This window comes from Bombus vancouverensis, chromosome 9 (genome assembly GCF_051014615.1).
Source record: "Bombus vancouverensis nearcticus chromosome 9, iyBomVanc1_principal, whole genome shotgun sequence".
In the NCBI taxonomy this organism is placed as follows: Eukaryota; Metazoa; Arthropoda; class Insecta; order Hymenoptera; family Apidae; genus Bombus; species Bombus vancouverensis.
In genome coordinates this window covers 17089559-17116244 of record NC_134919.1, presented here as the reverse complement: position 1 = coordinate 17116244, position 26686 = coordinate 17089559, and the positions used below count along the sequence as shown (strand labels likewise).

The following is a 26686-nucleotide window of genomic DNA, read 5'->3' as shown; positions in this document are numbered from 1 at the left end:
GAATTTACGTTTGCTTCTTTGTCTAACGTGTTATTTAGTTCTGTTCTATCGGTTATATCAACAGACAATGTGAAATTACAACAATATTGAAAGATATATCCCTATATATTAGGCCTTCTGATGCAAAATGTCTAAATTACATTGATTAACTGAAAACTCTAATTAAAAGAGATCAATATCGTATGAGATCAACAATAATTTCTCTTCCTCTTAAATGTATTACTCTCTATATTAAATGTATTATTATTTCTAACAGTTTATTTTGAATATTTAATAATTTGCTTCCAAGTCTCTTCACTGCACTGCAATCACTTTAATTTGGCTGCATATCAGACAAAATTCTCTATTGATAATGTCGAATCATCGTCGTTCACAAATCATTTCAACAAATGCATAAATACTTATATATATATATTATTTATAATTTCTGATGTACATACGTAAGTTATATGTTGCTAAAAATTTGTAAATATATTCTTAAAATTCGTGGGAGTATTTTCTAAAGTGAAACAAGAATGACCAGCGAAAAAGTTCATAAATACCAGTTAAGTGATAAGAGCGGTGATCTACAACGTCGCGACAATCGATTAGTAATAAATCGCTGCTGTTATGTCTCCTTGGCCTCATCAGAAAAACCGAGATTAGACCAATCCTCTCGCACCATAAGCTCATTATCCATCCGACAACCAAGATAATCCTTTATAACATTTCGACACATTGTGTTTTCGTTTTTATTGTCGATCAAACAACGCATATATTTGATCATAAGCTTCCTGCAGACACCCTCATGATCGAGTGGAAAACTACCTTTCTCCGGAGGTATGGGTGTAAGTATCTTCTGTGAGAATGTGTACGTGGACATCACTACCGCCGGTTCACGTTCATACAGAAAAATCGGTGGATCAACGAATACAGACAGAATTTTCGAAAACCTCTTTTAAACAAACTTATTACGAAATAAACGGTAGACCACGGCCACCATTGTAGAACATTCAATGCAACAGCGCCACTTGTGATCGTATCTTTAACTTCGTTTTGTGCACTCTATATTACGTAACTATAGAAAAATATGGTGATCGCTGATGCTTATGAGAGAAATTCAGTCAAAAGTAAGCGAATTACCAACGATAAGCACCGGCGATCTCCTTATTTACCCCGGTAATACAACATAAACACATTTACGCAGCAAAAAGCATAAAATATAATATATGGGTATTAAACGTAAATTTGCATAAATTCACATATAAGTTAAAATATTGAAATTCCACAATATTTAAAATTGTCGTTAAAAGATAATATCGCCGATTCACAATAATATGTTTTGCGTATCAAGGCGGATACGCAATAAGTTACTAGACTTCGAACAAATCATGCATGTTCTTTCCTTTTTCTTTTTTCTCACATTTCATTTCCCCCATCTCTTTCGCTTTTCTATATACTATCTATGTAGAACCATTACAGAAATAAAATATACAAATTTTTCAATGCTTACAAGACAAAAATATGTAAAATTGCCCCATTAATATACAAGCGCTTAGAAAATACTTAAATACTCTATATTAAAATATTTAATCAGTAAGCATAAATTGTAGCAGGTTCTAGGTATACTAATTACAGAGAGGAAATGAGAGTACTCACGCTTATAGACCTGGTTATTCCCGGACTAGTGCTGCACCATGCGGCCAATTGCTGAATTTAATTGATATTAGCTTATACAAGAAATTAGGGATCTGTCCTGTTTGGTTGCACACTAGCATAGACAAGAAGCTATTGATTTCCACGCTACAAGAAGAACCTATTTAATTGTACAGTCCTACAGGAAAGCTCATATCTGCTTTTCTATCCAAGATGGACAAATATAATAATGACAAAATCGTGCAATAATGAAACTAATTGTAAGAAAGAGAAATTAATTGTTTACTGTATTTCTGCACGACGACAACGATAATATAAAACAGTATTAAAAGTATTATAAAATGTCAGAATATAATAATTTATTAACAAAAAACGAAGAAAATAAATAAATTTCTGCCGTTGAGGAAATCCCAACTGCTCTTCGCCCTCCTTTTTGATTTTTGAGACTTGCGTCCTTCTTTTTTGATGTCTCCTCGGGCGCGAATCCTCCTTAACTTTAACGGAAAGCTCTCCTTCGGATACTCCTAGAATCATTGAAGGAATTGATAGGACCTATAAAAACATAATCGCAATAGCAGTCAATTAGCTCATATTACTTGCTATATAATTCATAGTAATATCATATAATATAATACAATTAGTAATTATATGTCAAATGAAAATGATAGCCCGGGTCTCACTACGTGGAGGTTGCCTGCACATGGAGACCCTCCCTGAAAACAAAATTTCAATTAAATTTCAAATTAATCGTATAACGTTATATGAGATACTATTTTGAATTTGCAACAATATTTTACATTTATTGTCCTGACAATGTAGAATAACTGAGAGTCAAAGACAAACAAAAAATCATCTATTCCGCGTTATTACTATTACATTATTACTACGTACGCATTAACTATTACTACATAATAATTTAAAAAATACCCTACCTATCCAAAAATTTAATTTCATTTAAAACCACCCTACTGTCCTATCTAATTGTACATCACATTTAAACTATATAATCGGAGATACGGAATTCCTATTTATATAAAAACCTACAATAAATCTAAAATAAACGGGGGAGGGGGACATCTTATGAAATAAATTTACATTTCAAAACTTTCAATACCTTCTGTGTACCTTGAGATGCCTTGTATCTCTCTCTACAGGTGCTACAGAGATCCCTGAAACAAACTTAAGTATAGTATTCTTTCAACTTTTAAGTTGATGAAATTGAGAAATAGAGAACATATTTAAAACAACGTTCGTTAACAATTACGAATAAAATTATGTTCTTAATGAAAAGCTTTTATGTGTTACACGTGTAAGATTGCTATTATTACATAAAATATGGTACGTATTAATAAAAATGCCGTTATGATATATTATTTGATTATTAATACTACTATTAGTAAATATATTTCAACTTCTGTTACTCAATACGTTCTTATCTATGCTAGAGTGGAACTAAACATGGCAGATCCCTAATTTTATAGGTTCTTGTATATCCTAATGTCAATTAAACTCAGCACTTGGCCGCATGGTGGCAGCACCTGTAATATGAAACAACTAGAACTACGGGTGTGAGCACTCTCATTTCTTCTCTGCTAATTTCTAGCGTAAATGTTTTCAAACTTGTGAGGAACAAGTTACAAAGTGTGTGTAAAATTAAATATTTATTGTCATTACTATTAATATAGTATATTAATGATTACAAAATGGAAGAAAGTAATCCAACAAAACAACAGGATCAAGAAAATGTAAAGGAACTGACATGGAAAGATTTGGTAAGTTTAAAAATGTCTGTAACACACATCTAACCTAATCAAAACAAAAAAAGTACTCCATATGTCCTTTTATAATCACATATACATTAAACTTAATGTAACAATTGAATAAATTATTTAACGTAATAACACAAAAATATATTCATAATTATAAGAATATAACATTTAAAAATTAATATTATATTTGAAACTTACTTGAATTGCGCTCTATATTTACTTAAAATAAATATATTTAAAAATATATATAAAATTTATCTTTATCATCATTTCATATTATTATATTCTTGCGGTATCTGAAATACATGGTTAATAATTATTCAATATTTAATATTCATTAACATATATTTTAAATACTTTATTCTTTTAGAAAGAATATAAATAAAATACAAATATTATGTTAATATTTCATTAATATTATGTTAATTGTTAATATTTCTAGGGGATCGTAGACACATTGTGTAAAACATGTGAAGATTTAAAATGGAAATCACCTACAAAAATTCAATGTGAAGCTATTCCGTTAACCCTTGAAGGTAAAATGAAAAGAGAAATAGACATATATATATATGAAAAATAAAAGAACTAGAATTAAATTGAAGTACTTTTTGTCAAATTGAATTTAAAATTTATTAGGTAAAGATGTAATAGGATTAGCAGAAACTGGTTCTGGTAAAACTGCAGCCTTTGCTATTCCTATATTACAGGCACTGTTAGAAAATCCACAAAGATATTTTGCTTTAATTTTAACACCTACCAGAGAACTAGCCTTCCAAATATCAGAACAATTTGAAGCTCTAGGTAATGCAAATATTTCATTTTGTAGTAATTTAGAATAATGTACTCATGATTATTATATATAATGTTATTTTATTTTAGGGTCAAGTATTGGAGTAAAATGTGCAGTAATAGTAGGTGGAATGGACATGATGTCTCAGGCATTGTTATTGGCAAAAAAGCCACATATTTTAATTGCCACTCCAGGTAGATTAGTTGATCACTTGGAAAACACAAAAGGTTTTAATCTACGTTCTTTAAAATTCTTGGTAAGTAACAGTAATAGTTTTATTATATACACGTGATAAAAAAATTGATGTACCTATTGTTCCAATCTTTTAAAAGGTTATGGATGAGGCAGATCGAATTTTGAATATGGATTTTGAAGTTGAAGTAGATAAAATTTTAAGGGTAATTCCTCGAGAAAGAAGAACATTGTTGTTTTCTGCAACAATGACTAAAAAGGTTCAGAAATTACAGAGAGCATCTTTGCGAAACCCTGTTAAAGTGGAAGTTTCAACAAAGTACCAAACTGTTGAAAAATTACAACAATATTATATTTTTATCCCAGTTAAATTCAAGGTACAAGCAAAAATAATTTTTTCATTTTTGTAGAAATTTCCTTTTTACAATAAAATTTCATATTGCAGGATGTATATCTCGTACATATCTTAAATGAATTAGCAGGTAACAGTTTTATGATATTTTGTGCGACTTGCAACAATACAGTTAGAACTGCTCTTCTTTTACGAAATTTGGGCTTTACTGCTGTTCCTTTGCATGGACAAATGTCACAGAATAAGAGAATAGCTGCACTTACTAAATTCAAGGCGAAAAATCGATCTATACTTATTTCCACAGATGTTGCTAGCAGGTAAGTATATGATATTCAGCTTATTTAATTTTTTTCGTGATATATGTTTCTTTTTATAGGGGTCTCGATATTCCTCATGTAGATATTGTAATAAATTTCGATATACCTACACATAGTAAAGATTATATACATAGAGTTGGACGTACTGCACGTGCTGGTCGTTCTGGTCGTTCCATTACGTTTGTAACACAGTATGACGTAGAATTGTATCAAAGAATAGAGCAATTGATATCAAAACAATTACCATTATATCCGACCGAAGAAGAAGAAGTAATGGTGCTCCAAGAAAGAGTAGCTGAAGCACAACGTATTGTAAAAATGGTACAATTAGTTATTTACTATTTGATTATTGCAACAATATTAATAGTAACAACAACGATAATGATAGTAATAATTACAAACACTATCATATTTTAGGAAATGAAAGATATCGAGGACAGTAAAAAATTAGGTAAACGAAAGAAGCGTCAAGATGACAATGAGGAGGATGATACAGAACAATCTATGGGAGTCAGAAAAAGGATAAAAGGCAAAAATAAAGGAAGGGCCAAAAAGGGTTAAACGGTCTAACTGCCTTATCAAGTACATTTACTTTTCCTTAATAAATAATAGAAATGCAAGATAGTATTTGTTTTTATTGGCATTGTTATTTGTTTGTTTTTATAAATCATACCACCATTCCCCTCTTATGTATTTCATGTATCTCTATTTCAAACTCATAGTTTGTATTAAGATCCTTAAATAACTGCTAATTTACAAAACCACATTTACTCCCTTTTGCGACATTCGAGTATTTATCTGCATTAAAACGGCGAAAATGGATTCCTTTGATGATTACCGCTGTGTAAATTTATTACCATCAAGCTAATAAATCTGACCAAGCAGTTGTAAACTACTATTCAGAGATTGTAAAATAAGGGAAAATTTTTAATATGTAAGAAACTATTGTTCTATCGTAATAATTTTTTTGCATTGAGCAAACATCTTTATCTGGATAAGAATAGTGTAAATTACATTATTCAAAATCACAATAATTATGGAATAATTAAATGGAATTCTATTTCTCAAAAAATGCAAGACAAAGATTAAAAGTATTTGATATATTGAAAAAATAATAAAAATCTCATAACAAATGCAAAAATATTATACACTGCACTCAATTATAAAATTTGTTAGATTTTTCTCTCAAATCTCTATAAAAAATCATAAATTAACATTGTACATGTTTTCATCGTACAAAATATCCAAGAACAATAACGCTCCACTTTACCTTTAAAATAATAATGCAACATTTAAAAGCTACAGTATCATTTAACTGTATATTCTTTATCTTTTGCATTTTATCTGTTTCTACACATCAGAAACTGCAAAACGATTTTCATCAAAGGTGCACCGAAGAATAATATAATGCTGCAGAAAGTGAAAAATGCTTGATGTTGTAACTTGTATCTACTTAGTTTTCACTGTAAAGTATGCTAATTAAAATGCTGTAATATAAACTGCAATTCTTATAGACCTAACTTCCGTTAATGTACCGTTAACAAGCATGACACCTTCGATATATGTTAAAATATTGAACACCATTAAAGGGTCATTGAAATTGGATGGTGTACAACTATGTTGCAGAATGTTTGCAAAACATGTTAGGAATAAACCTAAAACACATTACAACTTATAAATCAACATTTACTACAACACATTGGTTTCTCAAGAAATACGATTATTCGATACGATTTTATCGAATAGTGCCTTTAATGTAAGTTAAAAAACAAAAAAAACAAATAGAACACCATAGGCAGATACTATCATGCAAATATAGTGGTCGTCACAATTTCCATTCATAACAAGAGTATCTGCTTAGAATATATCTATCCTTTGTTCAATAAGTTTAATCATCATCCTAAAGCTAGATCAGGTGAGAAATCTCAACTTTTGTTTTTTATTACTAACGAATGCAATATGTCTAATCTCGTTGTCGAAGGCTTTTGTAATGATGAATAACACGTATGCAGGCAATTGCTTCAAAGATTGAAGCAAAAGCTTTGTCTTTGTCTGAAATTATTTATTTCAAATGCCGATACTGTCTTGCATCATTTAACAATTAAACGTTAAAGATTAAAGGTACAAGGAAATATACATATATGTACATGTGTGTCAAATTAGTGAGAATCTTTTTCTTTTACTTTTTAGCAAAGATGCTTCACAGTAACCAGTATCGACAATTTATAATAAATAAATTCGTACAGTATGGCTTTATTTCTCATTCGCTCTTATTCTCTCTCTCTCTCTCTCTCTCTCCCCCTATTTTATTAATTTATAAATACATATGCACAATAATTATCACGAATCATCATTTGATAAACACAGTATGTAGTACGTAAAAGTTGCTAGAATACTAATAAAATCAAAATCTCCTGGATCGACAGGGTGTGTATTAGAGAAACAACTAGTAAATTAAGCTACTTTAAATACATAATAAAACCATTTTGACTTCGACGACGAGTTTTAAGACTCGTATTTAAATTGTTAGAATATATTTGTAAGTAACCTGGTCGAGGGCAGAAATCTAATGGATGGAATGTTCTGAATGCAAGGTGTCAGAGATGTGTCAGATGCCAAAAATTGAAACAACTTAAGTTTCATTTAAATGAGAAATAAAATATATTCCATAATATTATTATTCACTATTTCTACACATTCTGTACAGTAATTCACTTTAAGGGTTTTATATCTCAATATACTTTATACAAAAAGGCTACTTATAATCTAACATTAAGACATACCATAGCATGAGCGCCCTCCACCTTACCGCTAAACGGTAGATGGGCCGCACGCATGTTTGTACTGGTATTACGAGTCAGTCGCCAGCGAGTATAACTTCTTCCTCTTGTATCACACACCACACACTAAAATATTAAAAGTGTGTTTCTGGTGCTTTCAATTCATTATATCTTATAGTTACATTGTCCCCGATTAACTTACTCCTTTATTTTGTTAGTTGCGCTTTTGTTTCTTTCAATTGCGTGATTCATATTTTGCTTTTCTGTTTTTCAAAAAGGAATATCACAATGTCAAAATATAATGAAGTATCTTCATTGCCTGTTATGCACGAGCTTTTCTTTCGTTTTTGTTTCATTTACTTTTTTCTGAGATACTCTTTACCAATAAATAAAATTATATTTTGTGAAAATATAGAATTGCAAAAAATAAAATCTGTTTTTTCGATTTTTGACGATACCGGTACAGAAATAGTGTATTCAGAGATTCCACAAGCAACAGGACTGTTAATTCAGATCTCTGTCCTCTAAGTACTTGTACTCAAATGTAAAACCTTCCTTTTTTCTTTGTCCCCATTTTTCATAATCGAAATAAATGTAGGTTCCCTGAAACAATTATATTTTACGTAGTACCAGTCTGCATAGTACAACGTATATTCAAATCTTATTATCGATTTTTAATTATCACGACTTAATATTTTATGTTATTAACCTGTTCATATTCCTCGTTGATCACTTTGGGTTCTTCGTGCCTCTGAAACCACATCATATATTTTGTATGAAACCTCCAACTTTGTTTCTTTAGAGCTTTCGCAGCCAGGTACTGGCCTTTAGAACCTTCCATGTAGTAAAATATGAAGAACAACGTTTCCGTTGAAAGACGTTGGAAGAACTCCACAGTATCCGAATGGGGAAGTTGACTCTAACATACAATAAAGTACATATGAACAAAAGTAGAAAGAAATTAAAAATTAATTTACTATATATCTTCAAAAAATAAATAATATTAAAATCAGGATAGCCACAGTTGAACTGGCATGAACTTGTCATCTCTCTACTAAGTGGTATGCAATAGCGCTGAAAAACGCATTAGCAGGTCAATTTTCTCTCAAACAATCGATATTACATTTCGTTATTGACCAAAAGTATCATATCTACAAATTGGATCATATAATATCGCGTGAGGAAAGAAGTGAACGGTACCAAATCCCAAACACTTGCACGTAAACCTCAGCTGAATTTATATAATTATACGATAGATAGTATAATGGTACCTGTGTATAATAAGAAGGTGTGTCACACCTATTTCTTGGTAAATAATATCGTAAACGTTCAGAATCAGACGGAACAGGCAGATGGTAGTGGGCAGCCTCCAACAACTGGAACTGCAACTGGTGTTCTTTCTGAAGAGGTACTGGCCCGAGAGGCGCAACGCTAAGAATAGGAGGAATGTGTGTATCCACGGTGACTTTGCTGTTATTATTGTTCGCCTTAGCAGTGTCAAAGATGTTTCTGTTCGACTCGGACGGCGGTATGTCCAAACCTGCTCGGACAATTACTTGTTGGGCTATAGATTTCAAAGAGGACATGCCATCAGGAAGCTTAGGGATGAGACCATTGGCAGTGGATGGCGCTGGCGAGCAGGAATTTGCAGGCAAAGGTGAAGATCTACTGCTGACTGACGACTGTGGCGAAGAAGATGGTGGGATCGGCGTTGTCATTTCAGTTTCGCTGCTGTGATTCTGATTTTGTTGATTATGCAACACGTGTGTCGTCTGTATGGGCACTGGATTACTGTGCTGCTGCGAGGTTGTTTGTGGCACATTCGAGGTAACACTAGACGCAGACGATGATGACAATAAACCATTTTCACTGCTATGAGCTGAAAATGTTAAAAGCGAGTCATAATATTATCGTTAATCGTCCTTATGATAGTCAATCATTTTTACAATATACTTACAAGATGTCTTACTAGAGGTAGAATGGATGGCTTGTGAATTAGTATGTGATGCAGCTACTGTAGCAAAATTGCCAGCATTAGTTGTAGCAATGTGATTACTTGTAGAACTAGGCGAGCTATGGCTAGGTGTCATGGGAATGGTCTTGCTTGGAGTGCTGCTTGATAATAAATTCGATTTTATGGTGGCAGTGCTTCCCGTGGTTGGAATGCTCGCCTGTGAATTTAATAATGGCCTGACTGCTGTTGGTTTCACAGGCTGAAATTAAAGTATACAATAAAAATTCGTCCTTATATCATAGTTATCGATACTCCTATACATGTAATGAAACATCGGTGTTGTCATCGTGATCTTACTTAAGATTACATACCTTCGTTTTTTTGTCATTATCCGTAGAACTATCACTTGAATGGTTATGCATGGTAGAACTCAATGGAGGTGATGGTATGGGTGAAGTACCAGAGTTAGTTGAGGTTGGTGTACCTCCAGTTTCGTTGCTATTATTACTATCTGTAGTTGCTGATGAGGGAATACCAACTCCAGACAGTTCAACTTCATCGAGACCAATAATATCATCATAGATATATTCATTTTCCTCAAAATCAGGTTCCTGCGAGGATTCGATATAATACTCTACATCATCTTTTATCCTCTTAATCTGTGAAACCAATTAAAAGATTAAATAATTATAAGCTTTCAAGGTATTAATACAGTCAAATAACTATATCTTTGTATTAATAAACTTACAGTGTTAACTTCAACAGACATATTGTCCAACATGCGTAACAATGTTTCCAATTTACGGATATGGTAACGATGTTTATCAAGTTTTGCTTTTAATTCATCCATCCTATCCTGCTTATCTTTATCTAATCTTTTTTTCTTTCCTGCGAGTAATGATTCTATCTCGGATTCAAATGTATCCAGCTGCATTGAAATCATCAACGCGTTTTAGTTTTAACAAAATATTTTCCAGTCTGTTTAAACATCATCATATTTCATACCTGAAGATTTAAAGCGTCTATTGAATTTGCAAGCCAATTGCTAACTTCTTCTCGTTCTTTTTGAGCTGGATCAAGTTTTTGAGCAGCTCCTAATCCTTCTTTCGAATAAGCTTTTGTTTTCGTCTCTCTCTCCACAACTTTAAACCTTTCCATTTGCTAACGAAAATGTATTACATTTAAAAATTAACATGTAACAATTCTTGCGGTTTCAATTCTATATCAAAATATACTTACAGTTTCAATTAACTTTCTATATTCAAGAAGCGTACTTTTATCCTTAATTTCACCTGATGCAAGCCAGGTTTTAATCTGATCACGTAACCTTTGAAGTTTTTTGATTTCTTTCTTGAGATCTGCTTCATATTTCTCCTTCTGATTGCTGTTTGTAGCATTATGAACCTTTTGCCAAATATCTTCAAATGTCTCTACACCCTCCGTTACTTTTTTAAGGCACCGATCTATTTCACCTAGAATTTAAAAAATATATTTTAGTTAAGATAATAAATATATGTCACACATTACATATATCATTTACTTGAGATATAGAAACATAGATTAAATTTTTGAAATTCATTTATTATTGCATACAAATTTGTTTACATATAAAGTAGCATAATTATTATTAAATCCCATACAAATTAGTAATTGTTGTTAGTGTGTTACATGTAATAAAATGCATCATGTAGTAACTACTTTGATAATTTGTTACATACGTATATAAAACCTAAATGATATATTTGACTACGACCAATCAAGTTATAACATTAATAAGTATGATAAAACATGACCCAAAATAACAAAAATAATTTATTTCTGGCAAACAATTCTCCTAAATTATTGGTAAAAGAATTCAAAGTAAGTTATGAATTGAAAGTATAGTTTACCAGGCAATATATATATTGAAAAGCTTATATCGACAAAAGCATTACATATGTTATATCTTGTATCATTATATGTATGTGTTGTGGAAATAATATATAGAACTATTTTAAAGGTTATTCTGACATAAAGAAGCAGTATGAGACTGTCATAAATACAGTACATGCAAGAAAAAATAACTTGCATTAAAGAAACATATGAAAAGTTCAAGCAGAACACATCAGTTCGTCATACCCTGACAACCTGTACCAACTGTCAGACACAGAAGGCTGCTTGCAAGAGTAGATAACGCGAGTTAAAAATAGGCTACTACTGATCGCAAAATACAAACGTTTAATGTGGCAGAGAATTGCAGAGCGCGAGGCAAGAGTGGAATCAAAGTTGTAGTAGTACAGACCCATAACAAAATTTCTGAATGTAAACATGCTGGAAACATTTTCTTCTCACCTTGCAACTTTCTCGTCGCAGCCATGGCTATGTAAACATGTGATACAATAATTCATGCATAGTCTGGACGTAATGGAAAATATACGGAACAATTTTACGGAACAAATAGTCGCTGAACTATTATTCCCTGTATGATATGAGAGGCTCGGCCACAAGATGGCTTCCGTTTTCAAATGACAACGTCCGACCGTCCGTGAACGAGGTGCGTTGATACTAGTTCCGTTTTTCCGTCAATCTTTTTAATCTTGATAGTGTAGGATATGCGCTACGTTTCGTCGAAAATCGACAGCACATAAAAATACACAAAAAGTGATAGCATCAACAAATGATATATATGAAATACTGAATAAATGAGATGGTGTATTATGCATCGGCGCATTCACACATTCTACCTTATGCACATACTTAACTTGTTCGCGTTCATAAACCAATTGAAATTTGGTTAAACCTTTCGATGCGTTCACAATAATTATAATGATTTGGAATCCGGTTATTTTTGCACTTTTATATTTACCAAAAGAAAATAATAAACTCGAATCTCGAAACTCGAAATGTTGTTTTACTTACATGTCACTCGATTTATAGATATAGATGCCTCAACTGCTAATATTAGAAAAGGTCGTAGATATTCAACAATATATTGATAAATTACTCGAAAGTAACAATAAAAGAATAAAATTTATTCTATTCAATTAGGAATTTTGTACAATATTTATGTATATACTCTCTTTATATACAATTAACAACTATTTAATATCATGTTTCGTAAAGTATTAAAATAAAGTTAATAATATTCATAGGTTACAATAATGTTCATTTTAAATAAGATGTATTTGAAATAATATTTTTTTAAATAAATTTTACTAATAATGATATATGATATATGTATATCGATATTAAACCTTTTATTTTCAAATAATATAACACAAGATCAAATAACATATTAGATAATTATAATTATAACATGTATAATTGTGATATATTTTTAATTGTATTAATTAGAAACGAACGCATGTATGCTTATTTTCACATAATATAAGAGATTATAAAATAATATTATCATAATATTAACTTAATATCATTGCTTTTAATATATAAAAAATATGTCAAAATACAATTAAATCTACTGAATAAAAATTTATATGAAAATTTATATGATAAATTGTAAAAACATTAAAAATATTTTTTAGTTAACATAGGAAAGGAACATAATTATAAAATATAAAATACTATTTATAAATTTATTATCTTTTATATTTTATTTAAAAGATTCATTAAATTCTTAATCATATTGTATGAACATATCAATAAATTTTTGTTGTATGATTTACATTTAACACACTTATATATACTTACATACTACTGACTTAATTAAAAAAATGTGGCAGTTTTTCATGAAATCTTAGACATAAATTTTACCAATAAGTTCTATAAAAATGTGTTGACACAAGTATATATTATACGAGATACACTGTATATATATATATATATATATGTATATAGATATGTGTATTCATATATAGCAGGCACGCAGGCACGCACGCACGCACACGCACACACCACGCGCAAACACACACACACACACAATTTTTTAAAGAAAATCATTAATAAAAATGCTGACAAGAAGTTCATGTTAAACTAGCTTTAACGAAGATATTTGGTAAAGAAGATTGAAATATTAAAAACATTTGAACTTTAGTTTTTAAGAAGATAGATAGTGTTTTAAACGAAATTGAACGGTCAGGTAGCTGGCACAGGTTAAGAGCGAGAGGTGGGGGTATTAGAGGCACTACGTTGGGCGTATATGAATACGTCAACGAGAGATGCCGTCGTTTCGTGTTTCGAGTTTTTGCACAACAGCCGTGGGCCAAGCAACAACGCACTCGCGCTCAAGTCGGATTACGTTCTTCAAGAAAGATTCGAACTCTTATACTGATTATTCCACAACTGAATTACTGCAGACTATCTTTCCCTCAATGATTTTGGCCTAACCTCTTCTATCACAAACTACAGTGGAACATGACAAAAGGTGGCATCACTGGGGACGTGTTGGAAGCACGGACGGAGCTGTGCTCATTGATATGACGCCATTTTACTAACCTTTTCGGCGCGGATCGCGACGATCCACTTAAGGTGCTCCATTTCATATCACTTCAAGAGCGTCCGATTCTATCGTTCAGATTTTACAAACCGTATACATACTTTCGTAATTCGAAGCGATTCGTTCAAGCCGAAATTTACCGGAAGGTACGCATCTCTCATAGCACTGGGATCATTTTTGTGTGCAACAAAAGTTTACCAGCAATACTTTTTTGCTGAATCTTGTTATCACGGCATCCTGATTTCGTGTGTTCTTCCATTCGCCACATTTTAACATTAATTTCATTGTAGTAAACTGTTTTTGTGAGAACTTTGGGACTGAATCATTGTGGAATGATGTTCACTACGAAAGGCTTCTTGCATGTCATACCATGTACTCAATTTTGTAATACCCTTCTCAGAGGTATTATAATTAATTGCTTGTTACTTTACTCAGTGTACTTTAAACCTAAAGTTTAATTTTCTGTGATTTATTATCAACACGATGTTCAATGTTTTTCACTTGATTTATGGATCGTCTTTCAAAGCTAATTAAAATGTTTTTGTTTCCTTAAATTGCTATGTAACAGATTAAATTCTGCATAAAAAGTGATTTTAAATATTTGGTTATATAACTATTCTTGTTGTTATAATTATTTCCATAAAATAGTAAAGAAAGATCTTCTAATAAGTTGAATGTAACAGGTGGCTTTGTAAATATATCAATTATAACATTGATTAAAGTAGGAATGATATATGATTTTGGTGCTCTTAATTTTTGTTTAATTAACATATATGATTTAAACATTTAATATAATGATTCGTTAATGTTATAATTGTTTGAATAATATTTATGACACATACACACCATATTCTCCTATATAATAGACTATAATATTTTATGAAATAATCATTTCACAACAAATGTCCAAAACAAATATTTCTTTCCTGTTAGAATATTTTTATATTAAAACATATTTTATATGTTGTAGGTAATATCACTGTAGCTAAGCAGTGCTATTATGGAAGATGAAGATGGTGAAAGTAAAGTTATGGATATGTGGAGCATTTTGGGAAAACAACAACTTAAAGATACTTCTATTGGAAATTCGCTAAAGTCGTCGATCGACAGTATATACACTGATGTGATAGAAGAAGAAAAACAATTATTGCAATATAATTCTATTGCAACCAAAGATTCTCCAAGCAAAAATAACAGTACAGGACCGAAAACTGTGTTTAAAGGTTTCAAGAAACGTATTTTGGCACAAGCTCAAGAAACACAAACGAATACATTGAAAAATATAGCACAGGAACAACAATCACCACATTCTAATGCATCCAAAAGTAGCAAGGAAAAAAGGGCAGAAATTAAACGGGGCAAAATAACAGAATATGCACAATATTTGGGTCTTCAGCCTTCGTCAAAGAATAAGTGTTCAAAGTGTCAATCGTCATCAAGTTCGTGCTCTACATTGAAACAAATTTCATGTACTTGCAATTCCACAATGACACCAATGCCCAGCACATCAGAATCATCTACAGTGCCACATTCTCCTAATTTTAAAATTACAAGAAAAGTTTATCTTTGTGCAGCATGTGGCACGTATTTTGAAAATTGGAACTTATTTTTACATATGAGGGATATACATAAACGTCATATATGTTTATTTTGTCTTGGAATGTTTGGTCAAGCTGAAAGGTTATCGCATCATTTGACAAAGAAACATAGTGTTCCAGAAATGACGTTTACATCTGTTGAAGATTTTTATGGTGCTTTCAAAGGATCGTGTTATCTAGTTTGTTGTACATGTGAGAAAGTTTTTTCAGAAACGGATAATTTTTATAATCATTTCTGTTCACCAACGTCTAAGCAAGATGTTACTGCTTCCATATGCACATTATGTAGACAAACAGGTTCACACGCAAGTACATGCAGTTTAGCCATTGAAACCAGTAAAGAAGTAAATTCTGCTTTACCACCTACTACGCAAACAGGAATAATGTCAGCTAATATGCTTGATAAAGATGTAAATAGTGAAAATAAGACTGTTCCAAGGAAATCGATGAAAAATAATAGGTCTAAACATATGGAAGATGGTACATCCAATCAACAAAAAGTAAATATTCACGCAAAAAAGATCAATAATAAAGTTGCTGTATCTCAGTCAAACGAAAGCCAAGTATTTGATGAAACATTAAGCAGAGATGAAAATTCTCAGAATGTAGTAATGCACAGTGTGGTTAAAGATACTGTTTCAGAGACAATAATGGAAGTTTCAAAGTGTATCGAAGATTCCTGTGAAGAAAAGGAAGAAACAAATGAAGAAGAGGTTTGTCCAAATAATTTGGAATTAAATTCAACCGATTCACCCAGCCATAATATGCCATATGATAGTGTAACGGAAACTATTATGGAGGTATCGCGATGTACAAATAACGTAGAAGATATTGATGACAAAATTAAGAAAGAAAATGTAGACGTAGTCGATATGTTGAATACATCTGATAAATCAGAAACGAATTCTACTAAACTCGATACGAAAACTGTAAATTCGACCGAAGAAACTAATATTAAGATAGAGGATGTTAATTCTGTAAATCAAGAAACAGAGGAAAATGTAGCCAAAAAGAAAACAGAAGAAATTGTATTGGAAACAGACTCTCAGTCTCAAATGTCTGAAAGTTCTGCACATAGTCCAGTTAGTCGATCATTATTTAGCCCGCAACATGAATCACATGTATCCGACCTTCAACCCAAAGAAAAAGCTTATGACAATGATAACAAAGAAAATCTTGATGTACCTAATGAATCTCAATCTTCGATATCGTTCAATACCAGTGAAGCTTCTGATAGAAGTTTAGTTATAAAGATATGTACCAATAGAAATTCTCAGTTTTCTGTTGCGACCAATAGCGAAAATATAGAAAATAATATTGTTAAGAAGGAAGAAGAAAACAACAATGCAGAAAGTTCACTGACAGAGGAGAAAGAATGCAACATGTTCGAAGAGGACAAAGACAATAGCGTTAGTTATCAAGTGAATGACGAAGACAGCGATTCCGATAGTTCGAAATTAGCGGTGGTAGATAGCATCCCCGAAGAGACAGAGAATATTGAAGAAAGTAGCAAACATAAAGCGGTAACGGGAATTAAAATTGAAATGGACATGAGTATCGAAAACAATGAAAATGAGACTGAAATTACCGACGAAAAGCCAACAAATAATATAGATACAAATGAAAAATGGGATGAAGAAATGAAAGACGATAGTCAAAGTCGAATGGAGAATATAGATCAGTCTCAAATGCAGCCAAGCGATGGAATAATATTGGCTGGAGAAGATGTTCCTTGCATCGATCTTAACGTTGATGGTATTTTAGACAGTATAGAGATAGAAGATTTATTGAAACGTTGTATAGAAGCAGCAAGTCCTTTCTGCGTTTACTGTAATCATGCACGTCATATAGCAGTGAATGGTAAACAACTAGGACTGCACATGCTTGCGGAACATAAATTTCAACCTCAACATCCTGCCATAATTATTCAAGCAGAACAATTTATTATTAGAGTGAAAAAGTCTCTCGATGAATTAGATTCTTACTTTAATTTAGATTCTTACAGTAGCACGAATGGTACATACAATATTCCAAACGTGAGGACGTACGAATGCTTTCATTGTAGATTTCACTCTACCATACACAAGGAACTTTATCTGCATAACCGAAAAATGCATCAAAAGACAATCTTGATCTGTATAATGTGTAAATCCACTTTTTATAGTTATAGCGAACTACTTTGTCACTTATGTCCTGGAACTTACTCTCCGAATATTAACGTCAGATACAGATGTTGTCTGTGCCCCATGGCAAATCTTCCATCTGCATTTAGATTAATGGTACATTTACGCAAAAGGCATCATGCATGCGACGTTTGTTTGGAATCTACCGGAAATCAACAGCGTCTTTCGAATCACGTTTGGAAACATAAGCTTCATCATTTATGTTATAGATGTGGTATTGCATACAGAAATAAACCAGACATTACCAAACATCTATTTTGGAAGCATGGAACGGAAAGCGTACTGTGTAAAAAGTGTTTACAGAAAAAGTGGCCGCATATTTATCACTTTTGTATACCACCCACGGCTTTCGTTTGCGAAGAATGTGGTTCTAGTTTTTCACGAGCCGTCGCTTTAAAAGTACATAAAAGGTTACATTCCGGAGATCATCCGTATGCTTGTAGCGAGTGCTCCGAGCGTTTCATTTCTCGAAAACTGTTAGACAAGCATGAAAACGCCCATAAAGAACCACCACCAGTTAGCACAAATTTGATGGACACGGTGAGTCAACAACCACTGATCAACGAGGAAAAATCAGAGAAAGAAAAAGTAGGCATAAGCGATGGTAATGTGTCTGCAACCGAGTTGATGAAAGATATTAAAGAACCTGTGAAAAAGGTCGTTGACGTCTACGACTTGCCACCTTTGAATTTATCTTCGGAAAGTGATACGGATTCCGAGGAGGAGAAACCAGAGATCAAGGAACCGGAGAACACGGAAAAAGTTAAATCAAACGAAGAAAATGCACCATCTTCCGCGAATCAACCAAATTTCACTTCCTCCGAGGCTGTTGCAGACAGCATAGTAGAGGTTGAACAGAACGAGGAAGAGAAAGAACAAGGAGCGCAAATCATGGATGGTATCTGGGATAATTTTAAGAGCTATACAGCTAGTTTAGAAATGAAAGAGACGGCTAATAATTTTGCGATCAAAGAACCAGAGCCAGAAACCGACGTAGCATTCTTAAGAAGTATAGTATTGGCTGATCATGATTATTGCGTTGTGTGGTCAGACAAAGAAAAGGATAAAGATGCAACGTCCAAGGTGAACGAGAAAGAGGAGATAAACACAAGCGGGGACCAAGATTACTTAAACAAGGTGGAGAAGAGTTCCGTGGAGGGTAACGAAGTTCAAAACAGCAACGAGGACGATCCGAATAAGAAAAAAGCGAAAAGTCCGAAGAAAAAGAAGCAAAGTGGTGGAAGTACATCATCGAGTGATTCGTCTAGCGACAGTGATTCAAGCACTTGTTCTTGTGGGACAAATTGTAGCTGTAGCAGTTCGTCATCCGGTAGTTCTTCTAGTTCTAGTAGTAGTTCGGATTCGGATAGCTCCACTTCGGAAGGTTCTCCAAAGAAACAATCTAATCGGAAGGAACGAAAGAAAGAGAAAGAAAGTACACAGGAGCCGGAGACTGGATATACCGAATTGGGGAACAAGGAGATTTCTGTGGAAACGAAGAATGGATCTGCATCGGTTCCGATAGAACCAGTTTGCCCGCCACAGCTGTTACTGAGAGAGTCCGATCTAGAAACCGAGGAAACAGAAACAGACGAAGACTTTTACGACGAGCACCCTCAACAGCTTGCGAACAAATTGCTCGCGGAGAAACGAAATCAGTTGATGCTTCTAGCCGCGGTTGCCCCTGCATCCACGGAGTCAGCGATGCCATTAAATAACGGATTAACAGATAGGGACACAACGGTCCCTTCTCCAGATATTCCTCCCACCACGGAGGAAGATCAACCGCAGCAACAGCAGCAGTCGCAGAAGAAGAAAGTGAAAACGAAGAAACGAAAGAAAGGAGAGAAGACGAAACAGCGTAACGTGACGCCAACCGTCGAGTCCATTAAACTAAACATTCCTAAAGCGTTTTACCAAAAGAACCCGGGTTATTCGGCCTCGTCGCCAGTGTTGATGCAATCGAACATGTCGTTGATGTCGAACGTGTCTACGAACGATGTGCACTCGATGAACGCGAGTGTCGAATCCCAAGCGATGGTTATAACAGGTCAAAGTATCGGTGGCAGTGGTTCCGAGGCAGAGAACAAACGGTCATCGAAACGAAAACGAGTACCAAAACGATTTTATGGTGATTCCAGTGATGACGAGGCGGAGAAACAGCCGACGGTGAAGTGGAGAAAGGTAGAGACGACGCCTTCTTTCACTACAGTGCCAAGCGTGAAGCCATTACCACCAAGATTGTCTATTGGCGGTAAGAATATGGCGTATAGACCGATCGAGAGACAATCGGAGAGTCTAGGAATCGCTACAGCTTCTGCGACCGAATCGGAGGAACCTGCGGATAGTAGCAGTGATTCCAGCGATACCGAGGTAGAAGCCAGCCAACAGATGCAGATGCATCTGTCGGAGAGTAATCCGCCAGCCGCGGAACGACCAGTTAATTTATATTGCTATTGTCAGTGCCCATACGACGAAGTGTCAGAAATGATAGCTTGCGATGCCGAGGATTGTCGCATCGAATGGTTTCACTTCGAGTGTGTCGGCATTATGGTACCACCGAAAGGCAAGTGGTATTGTCCAGACTGTCGAAAAAAGCACGGTATTGTGCAAAACAGCGAGGACTATTTCGACTGATAGCAGCGGATGGTATCTTGAATGCGTGTGGAAATTTCTATCTAGGCATATTTGATAATGGGTGTTTGAGTTTCTCTCTCTCTCCCTCTCCCCCTCCCCTCCTCTCTTTCGTTTTCTTTTCCCTCGCCCTTTCTCCCTTTATCTACCTATCCGTCTATACCTACGTGTCTATCTCCTTTTCTGTTTTTTAAAAGTTTTTAAGTAATTTAACGAGAATACGTTCGAGGTGCTTCGAATATCGTTTGAAATGTAAAACGCTTGCTTTATCGTCTCTTATTTATCAGTTTGACGAATTCTATGGAACCTTGGTACATTATAAATTTTTAAAAACATATGATACATTCTAAAAATGCTAGATCTGTATTAAACGTCTTTTTATGTGAACAAATGGTTACAGGAATTATCTTATTTCGAAGTCGAAAATAGTTTTTAAAAATCTCACATAATAATCATGTAAACAGGATGTATTGGAACAGTCTTGATTTATTATTCGCGAATATAGCACGAATTTACACACAATGATAGAAGAAAGAGAGGGAGAGGGAGGGTAGCGCGGTAAAGAGAGAGTGTGTGTGTGTGAGAGGGAGAGAGGGAGAAAGAGAGAGAGAGAGAGAGAGAATTGAATGTCTACTACTATTCCCAACGTTTTCTTTCTTTCTTCTTGGTAAGCAAACGAATCCATACACTGTTCCACGTTGATATTTTTCTTAAGCCGATACGATAATGGAAAGAAAAAAAAAGAACAAAAAATGTTTGTATATAATTGTAAATACGTCTTAGAGTTTATAACAAGGAAGTAAGGTTTTTTGTGTACATTTGTTTGTACTTCTTTTAAATGACAAAAAGTGCGCAATGTATAAATTTAGTGTAGCCGAATAGGCAAGTAATAGCGTTCTAGAACGAAATTCTAGGCTACATCATAGAAAAATTCTCGAAGCCTAGTGTGAGAGGGGAGGGCTGTGTTTTCATGAATTCAAAATTGCGATAATCGCGGCTGATTGTCGGCACTGCTGGCGGTGTCTGTGCCCCCGTTAAAACGATCGAATATTTTCGATAAACACCATTCTATTTCGACAATCGGCTCAAAATATTGTTCTCGCTCGGACCACTACCATTTTGTTCCTTTTTCCTTTCTTTGTTCTTCTTCCCTCTATTTTTTTTTTTTTTTTTTTTTAATCGCTTGAATTTTTCAAATTTTTACAATTATACGCGTTGAGACTTCTGTTACTTTCCCTCGCTCATCTTTCCTCCATTTTTAATAGTATATCGTGGAAAGTAAAGCTTCCACGATAAGATTTCTGTCGTTTCGTCACGCTTCATGTTTTAGAATAATGAACGAGTTAACGAGCGGATCTTTTATCGTTTTCTAGTCTAGTTCTTACTTGTTTTTCATAATAGCTCTTCTGCCGACAAACATTTTCCGGATGATTGTACAACTGTAGGTACTTTATTCAAATTAGTTAGTAGAACGCTTGAAATTTCTCTCAATCATCTTTCATTGTGCAATGTGTCTTGGTTCATCAAAATCCGGTGAAATGTAAGTGAGCGATGAAATACGAGCGAAGAATTGGCGTATCGACTATATATTTCTGACCGAAAAATTGTTCCGTTTGTCGAGAATTATTAATTTTGAAATGGTATTTGACTGTCGAGCTCGTATTTATTATTAATTATATTAAAATTATTTTATTTTGTACACGAAATCAGCCGTAATTTAATCTACCAGCGTAAGGCAAAAAAAAAAAAGAAAGTAAGATATCATCGGTCAGAATTGATGGAAAAGGAAGATACCTGTTTACTGATTGAACTTATCCTCGTCTCCTTTGTACTCTCTGACCAATTTCATTATTGAACAAAATTCGTAACTGAGTCTGTTAATCGGTAAAACGATTTTGATTTCCTTTTTAACGCTTTAAGAAAGAATCGAATTGACATAATATACGTTAATATTCATGTACATGTTTAATAGGAAGTCGCAATACATTGTAATGGTAATAATATTAGTATGGTAATAATAATCGACGTTAATGTGCCAGCAATGCAAATAATGGCACACAGATTAATTAATCATCGTCAGCCCTCGTTTCCTCCGGCAATTCAATACCCATGATGTCCGCGATGAAATCTTTGTAAGATATTCTCTGTATTATAAATAATAATACATTACTTTCGGCGAGCCTAAATGATTATTTTCCTGTTTCTCATCGTTAATACCATTCCACGTTTCAACATTTCCATGGTTATGCCAGCTTTTGTTGTAAAGAATAGTATAGCGAATTGATAATCATACTTGTTTCGCATTTGCTTGTGCATGTTTTTAACGAGGATACTTATTTTAAGAAACTTAAGAATTATTATAAAAAAACAATTTTAAACAAACTTAAGTATCGAAGGTTTTTTTAGTTTTTTATCGGTTATCCAATTATCGTTTTACAGCGCTTATTACAGCGCTTCAATTTACGGTTGAAAAAATATTAAATTCATAGTTCACGTATCATAGTTCGATACTTTTTTACGCTATCCTCAACTTAATAAATTTTCTTTCTTAAAAAATATGTATATAAATACTTAAACAGACGTGTAAGGTCCATTGGCTTTGTATACTTATCGATTTTTCTTAATAAGAAAATGAAGTGTGAAGGTAATTTTTTATATAAAAAGATACTATCGTAATATAAATACAATAATAAAAATATAATACATTTTTCTGAATGTAAGAAGAGACATCTCTATGATACAAGAGATACAAAATAGTAATACGCGAATAGCGACCAATATAAAGTATCGTGCGATGTAATTTCTTTCATCACAAATGCTTTATGCGTTGGAATATATGTAACGTGTACTATTGTTATTATTGACAAAGAATGAAGCGCCGTAGTTTTGCAAACTTAAATAAGTATCCATCTATTTTTTAACTCATAATATAAGAAAAATTCAAACTTATCTTAATTGTTAAATATACCTCTGGTAAGAACGTAAAATCAATGGATGCGGATTTTTTTTCGTTTCGTTCATTATATATTTCATCCAAATTCTCGTTAAAACCAACAAGAAACCTCATGTATGCAAATGCCTCTTGAATTTTTAATGGTTCTCCTAGAAAAAAAAAACTTGCTTGAAGTTGAAATTAAGATTAACATTCGAAGCACAAGCATGAATAACATGTTGGACGTTTCCAAAAAAATATATCAACTAACCAAAAGGTATGCCATTTTGTATAGAAAACTCAGGAGGACCTTCGCCAAGCAATATTCTCATAAACTGTTCTCGAGTTAATGATGGATTCTCCGCTTGCGAAGCGGGCATTTGATCTGAATTTGCAAAGACTTGGAAAGCTTCTTGTATTTGATGCAGAGAAATTCCGAAAGCTGGCCTATGATTTATATAAAATTTGACAAAATCTTCGAATTTAATTTCTTCGACCAAATGACCGGTCTCCGCGTAATCTCTGTACGAGATTTCACCCATAAGGATTTCTATCTAAAATGTAAAATGACTTTACATTAAAAAAGAATAACTAGAACAGGAAATGAATTTTCCATCTGTTCAATTAAATAATTAAATAAATAAAAAGTAAAATCATTACCTCCTCGTTGCTGGGATAATATCCAACGGCGCGCATGAGATTCGGTATTTCTTTAGTGCTCACTTTGTCGGATATTAATCTGGGAGTTATTACATTCTCGCCTTGATGTAAGATTTGAGCATAATAAAACAGGTGTTTCATTTCATTGATAAGCCAACCTTTTTCACCACCATCTATCAGACTATAATACGGTGCAAGCCCTTTACCTCCTAAATGCGCTAATACATCGACAGACCTGATTATAAGAAAGACATATGATATGGTATTGTAAAAACTATATTGTATAGTAGTGAAAATAGTAAGTAACGATATTAAACGGTAGGAGCAGTAAAAATATCAATTAAAAGCAACTGTGTTAAAGGAAAGGAGAAACGTACGAAATATTTTTACAACGAAAGCTTCGGGTATTATATATTTGCTTCTTAAACGATAAACGACTATTAGTATATCGAAGAAAACGATGTTCTTCTTTCAATTACCATACAAAGTGGAATTATTCGATTTCTAAGTATTGCTAAGAGGTACCTGCATTTTATTTTCCACATCAGTGTGCACGGATCATTATGACCAAAAGTGAATAGAATATTCCCATCATTGCTAAGGCAAATATTACTGACCTATTAAAATCAGACTTTGAAATAGATCAAAATACCTCAAATATGTACAGAACGTCTTGTAATATGTGGTCGTTTAAGGAATTGTTTCACGTTTTACGCATCTTCCGTGAATGTGAGATATCAAAAAAGAGCAGAAAACTCACCCTATCTCGTGTACAAAATCAAATGGAATATATTATTTATATATGAATTTATCTTGCAGTTTGAAGGTGCTGAATATGTTCCTAATGTTGATCCCACACAGTACGAGACACTCTTTATATATAGTGATATATCAAAATCAGTGAAAAATTAGCTTTTATTATAAATTCATATCCAGGATCGATAGATTTTTTCGTATTACGATGTAACGTAGTAAAACAATCGCGTACATTGTACACGACGCTTCTTACCTTGCGTGGGTGCCCTATCATTCCTAAAGTCTTGTAAGGATTCCCATCGAAAGGAAGTATTTGAAGACCTATTTCCTTATTAGTTGCAAATACCATGTATTTACCAGCTTTATATTCTTTGCCAGATATTACCTGCACAACGATCATTTTAATTAAGTATAAAATAATAATTTCCTATGAACACAAAGAATCAAAATTTATACGATTCTACGTTACTTTGAAATGCTTAACCGGGGTATCGCAAAGCGGTCCCAAAAATGTTCCTCGAATTGTTTTCGTTATATCGTTTAGCAATCTGTATTTGTACTAGATAATAAATGTTATAGATAATGTTACACGTAAATACTGTGATGAAATGCATCGTCTTCTTGTCTAACTTAATTACGTATGCAGTAATATACTTGTGTATGTATACAAAGGATCCTGTGTATTTTGGAAATTGGCGATACAACCAACAAAAGAGCGATTTCGTGGTACGATGAAATAAGTCGAAAGTATATGATAAAATTTTATCGTATTATCTCGAAACTTTGTTTTCGATAATATAATATCTCTACTTTCTCGATCGTAACGTAATATCAATTACGAGGTGTATGTACTATGTATACATACATACATATATATATATGAATATAGAGATGTCAGATAGATTCGATATGAAAAATATTTCGGGTAAAAAATCTTATCTCAGTTTTAATTTAATGTTCCGAATTGTAGAATCAGTTAAAAGATAACCGGATTATTACTTCGGAATTAGAGTACATCAGAAATCCTTCGACGCCCAACTTAGGGTACCAGGCGAGGCAAAGAGGAATAGCTTCACATTCAATTTGGTAAGTGTTCATTATCTGCAAACCAGGGAAAGGATATGGCCCACTGTAAAATGCGGAGAATTTTTAGAGTTTAATTGCACGTTATATGTATTTTTCTCTGTTATTTGAAACATCTGATTTACCTATTTTTAAGATCGTACTCGATTAGGTTGCGATCTTCTCCTACCGAAAAAAAACGATATACAACGCTTTCGATAGTAGCTGGCCCGAAAAGTATATCTCTTATTTTTGCAGTATGAGAATGATACTTTCCAATAAAATCCCATAAACAGGAACCGTTTGGCGAATCACCTATTCTTTTAAATACCGCTACCACTAGTGCGTTATCCTAAAAGAAGGTAAAAGGCTGCTTTTCGCCTTATGTCATAACGATCATAAAGAAAATTTCATTTTCGATTAAATTGTTTAACAATAGATGCGATATTAGTTTACGGTTCGACGATACTGCTTATTTACCGCATAAGCCATGTATTCTTCGCACTCTGTGAAAGCCAATTTAAGTATCGATTCCGTGGAATGTTTGTAAGGATTTTTATCAAGAGGTTCTAAAGTGAGAGGATGCAACATCCAAAGGGCTCCATTTTCAAGGCCACACGCCAGTAAATTACCTTCAAAA

At 33.2% G+C, this 26686-nt stretch overlaps 5 protein-coding genes across 7 annotated transcripts in view; 2 read left to right on the top strand and 3 right to left on the bottom strand.

The window, feature by feature from the left end:
* Positions 1-210: 210 nt before the first annotated feature.
* LOC117158798 (cytochrome c oxidase assembly protein COX19) lies at positions 211-1047 on the bottom strand. The gene is made up of 2 exons (XM_033338079.2): positions 543-1047; positions 211-455 (listed from the first exon to the last, which is right to left on the bottom strand). Exon 1 carries the CDS (start codon positions 860-862, stop codon positions 608-610), a length of 255 nt encoding a protein of 84 aa, XP_033193970.1. The 5' UTR covers positions 863-1047; the 3' UTR covers positions 211-455; positions 543-607.
* Positions 1048-3219: 2172 nt separating this feature from the next.
* On the top strand, positions 3220-5675 carry pths (probable ATP-dependent RNA helicase DDX47). Its single transcript, XM_033338336.2, has 8 exons — positions 3220-3407; positions 3847-3940; positions 4041-4205; positions 4284-4450; positions 4527-4763; positions 4832-5055; positions 5115-5376; positions 5473-5675. The coding sequence occupies exons 1-8, from the start codon at positions 3339-3341 to the stop codon at positions 5614-5616; spliced, it is 1362 nt and encodes a 453-aa protein (XP_033194227.1). The 5' UTR covers positions 3220-3338; the 3' UTR covers positions 5617-5675.
* A 2017-nt stretch (positions 5676-7692) lies between these two features.
* Not3 (CCR4-associated factor Not3) lies at positions 7693-12705 on the bottom strand. Of its 2 annotated transcripts, none has more exons than XR_013059280.1 (10): positions 12121-12665; positions 11029-11261; positions 10795-10950; positions 10538-10717; positions 10161-10448; positions 9793-10048; positions 9107-9714; positions 8545-8754; positions 8038-8438; positions 7693-7961 (listed from the first exon to the last, which is right to left on the bottom strand). XR_013059280.1 is itself a non-coding variant. In XM_076621776.1 (10 exons), exons 2-10 carry the CDS (start codon positions 12143-12145, stop codon positions 8340-8342), a joined length of 2055 nt encoding a protein of 684 aa, XP_076477891.1. In that variant the 5' UTR covers positions 12146-12385; positions 12688-12705; the 3' UTR covers positions 7693-8339. The 2 variants fall into 2 exon arrangements, 1 of the variants encoding a protein (XP_076477891.1); XM_076621776.1 differs by adding an exon at positions 12688-12705 and having other exon boundaries at positions 7693-8438; positions 12121-12385.
* Positions 12706-13797: 1092 nt separating this feature from the next.
* MESR4 (misexpression suppressor of ras 4) lies at positions 13798-22822 on the top strand. Of its 2 annotated transcripts, none has more exons than XM_033338333.2 (2): positions 13798-14253; positions 15192-22822. In XM_033338333.2, the coding sequence occupies exon 2, from the start codon at positions 15222-15224 to the stop codon at positions 20637-20639; it is 5418 nt and encodes a 1805-aa protein (XP_033194224.2). In that variant the 5' UTR covers positions 13798-14253; positions 15192-15221; the 3' UTR covers positions 20640-22822. The 2 variants fall into 2 exon arrangements, with proteins under 2 accessions (XP_033194224.2, XP_033194223.2); XM_033338332.2 differs by having other exon boundaries at positions 13798-14367.
* Positions 21793-26686, bottom strand: part of LOC117158950 (cilia- and flagella-associated protein 251) — a 9582-nt gene continuing 4688 nt past the window's right edge. Inside the window, 11 exon segments of the mRNA XM_076621409.1 lie at positions 21793-22817; positions 23400-23484; positions 23559-23738; positions 23840-24122; positions 24229-24463; positions 24754-24845; positions 25238-25369; positions 25454-25543; positions 25984-26113; positions 26193-26398; positions 26527-26678. Of these exon segments, the coding sequence (XP_076477524.1) occupies positions 22703-22817; positions 23400-23484; positions 23559-23738; positions 23840-24122; positions 24229-24463; positions 24754-24845; positions 25238-25369; positions 25454-25543; positions 25984-26113; positions 26193-26398; positions 26527-26678 (1700 nt within the window). The 3' untranslated portion in view covers positions 21793-22702.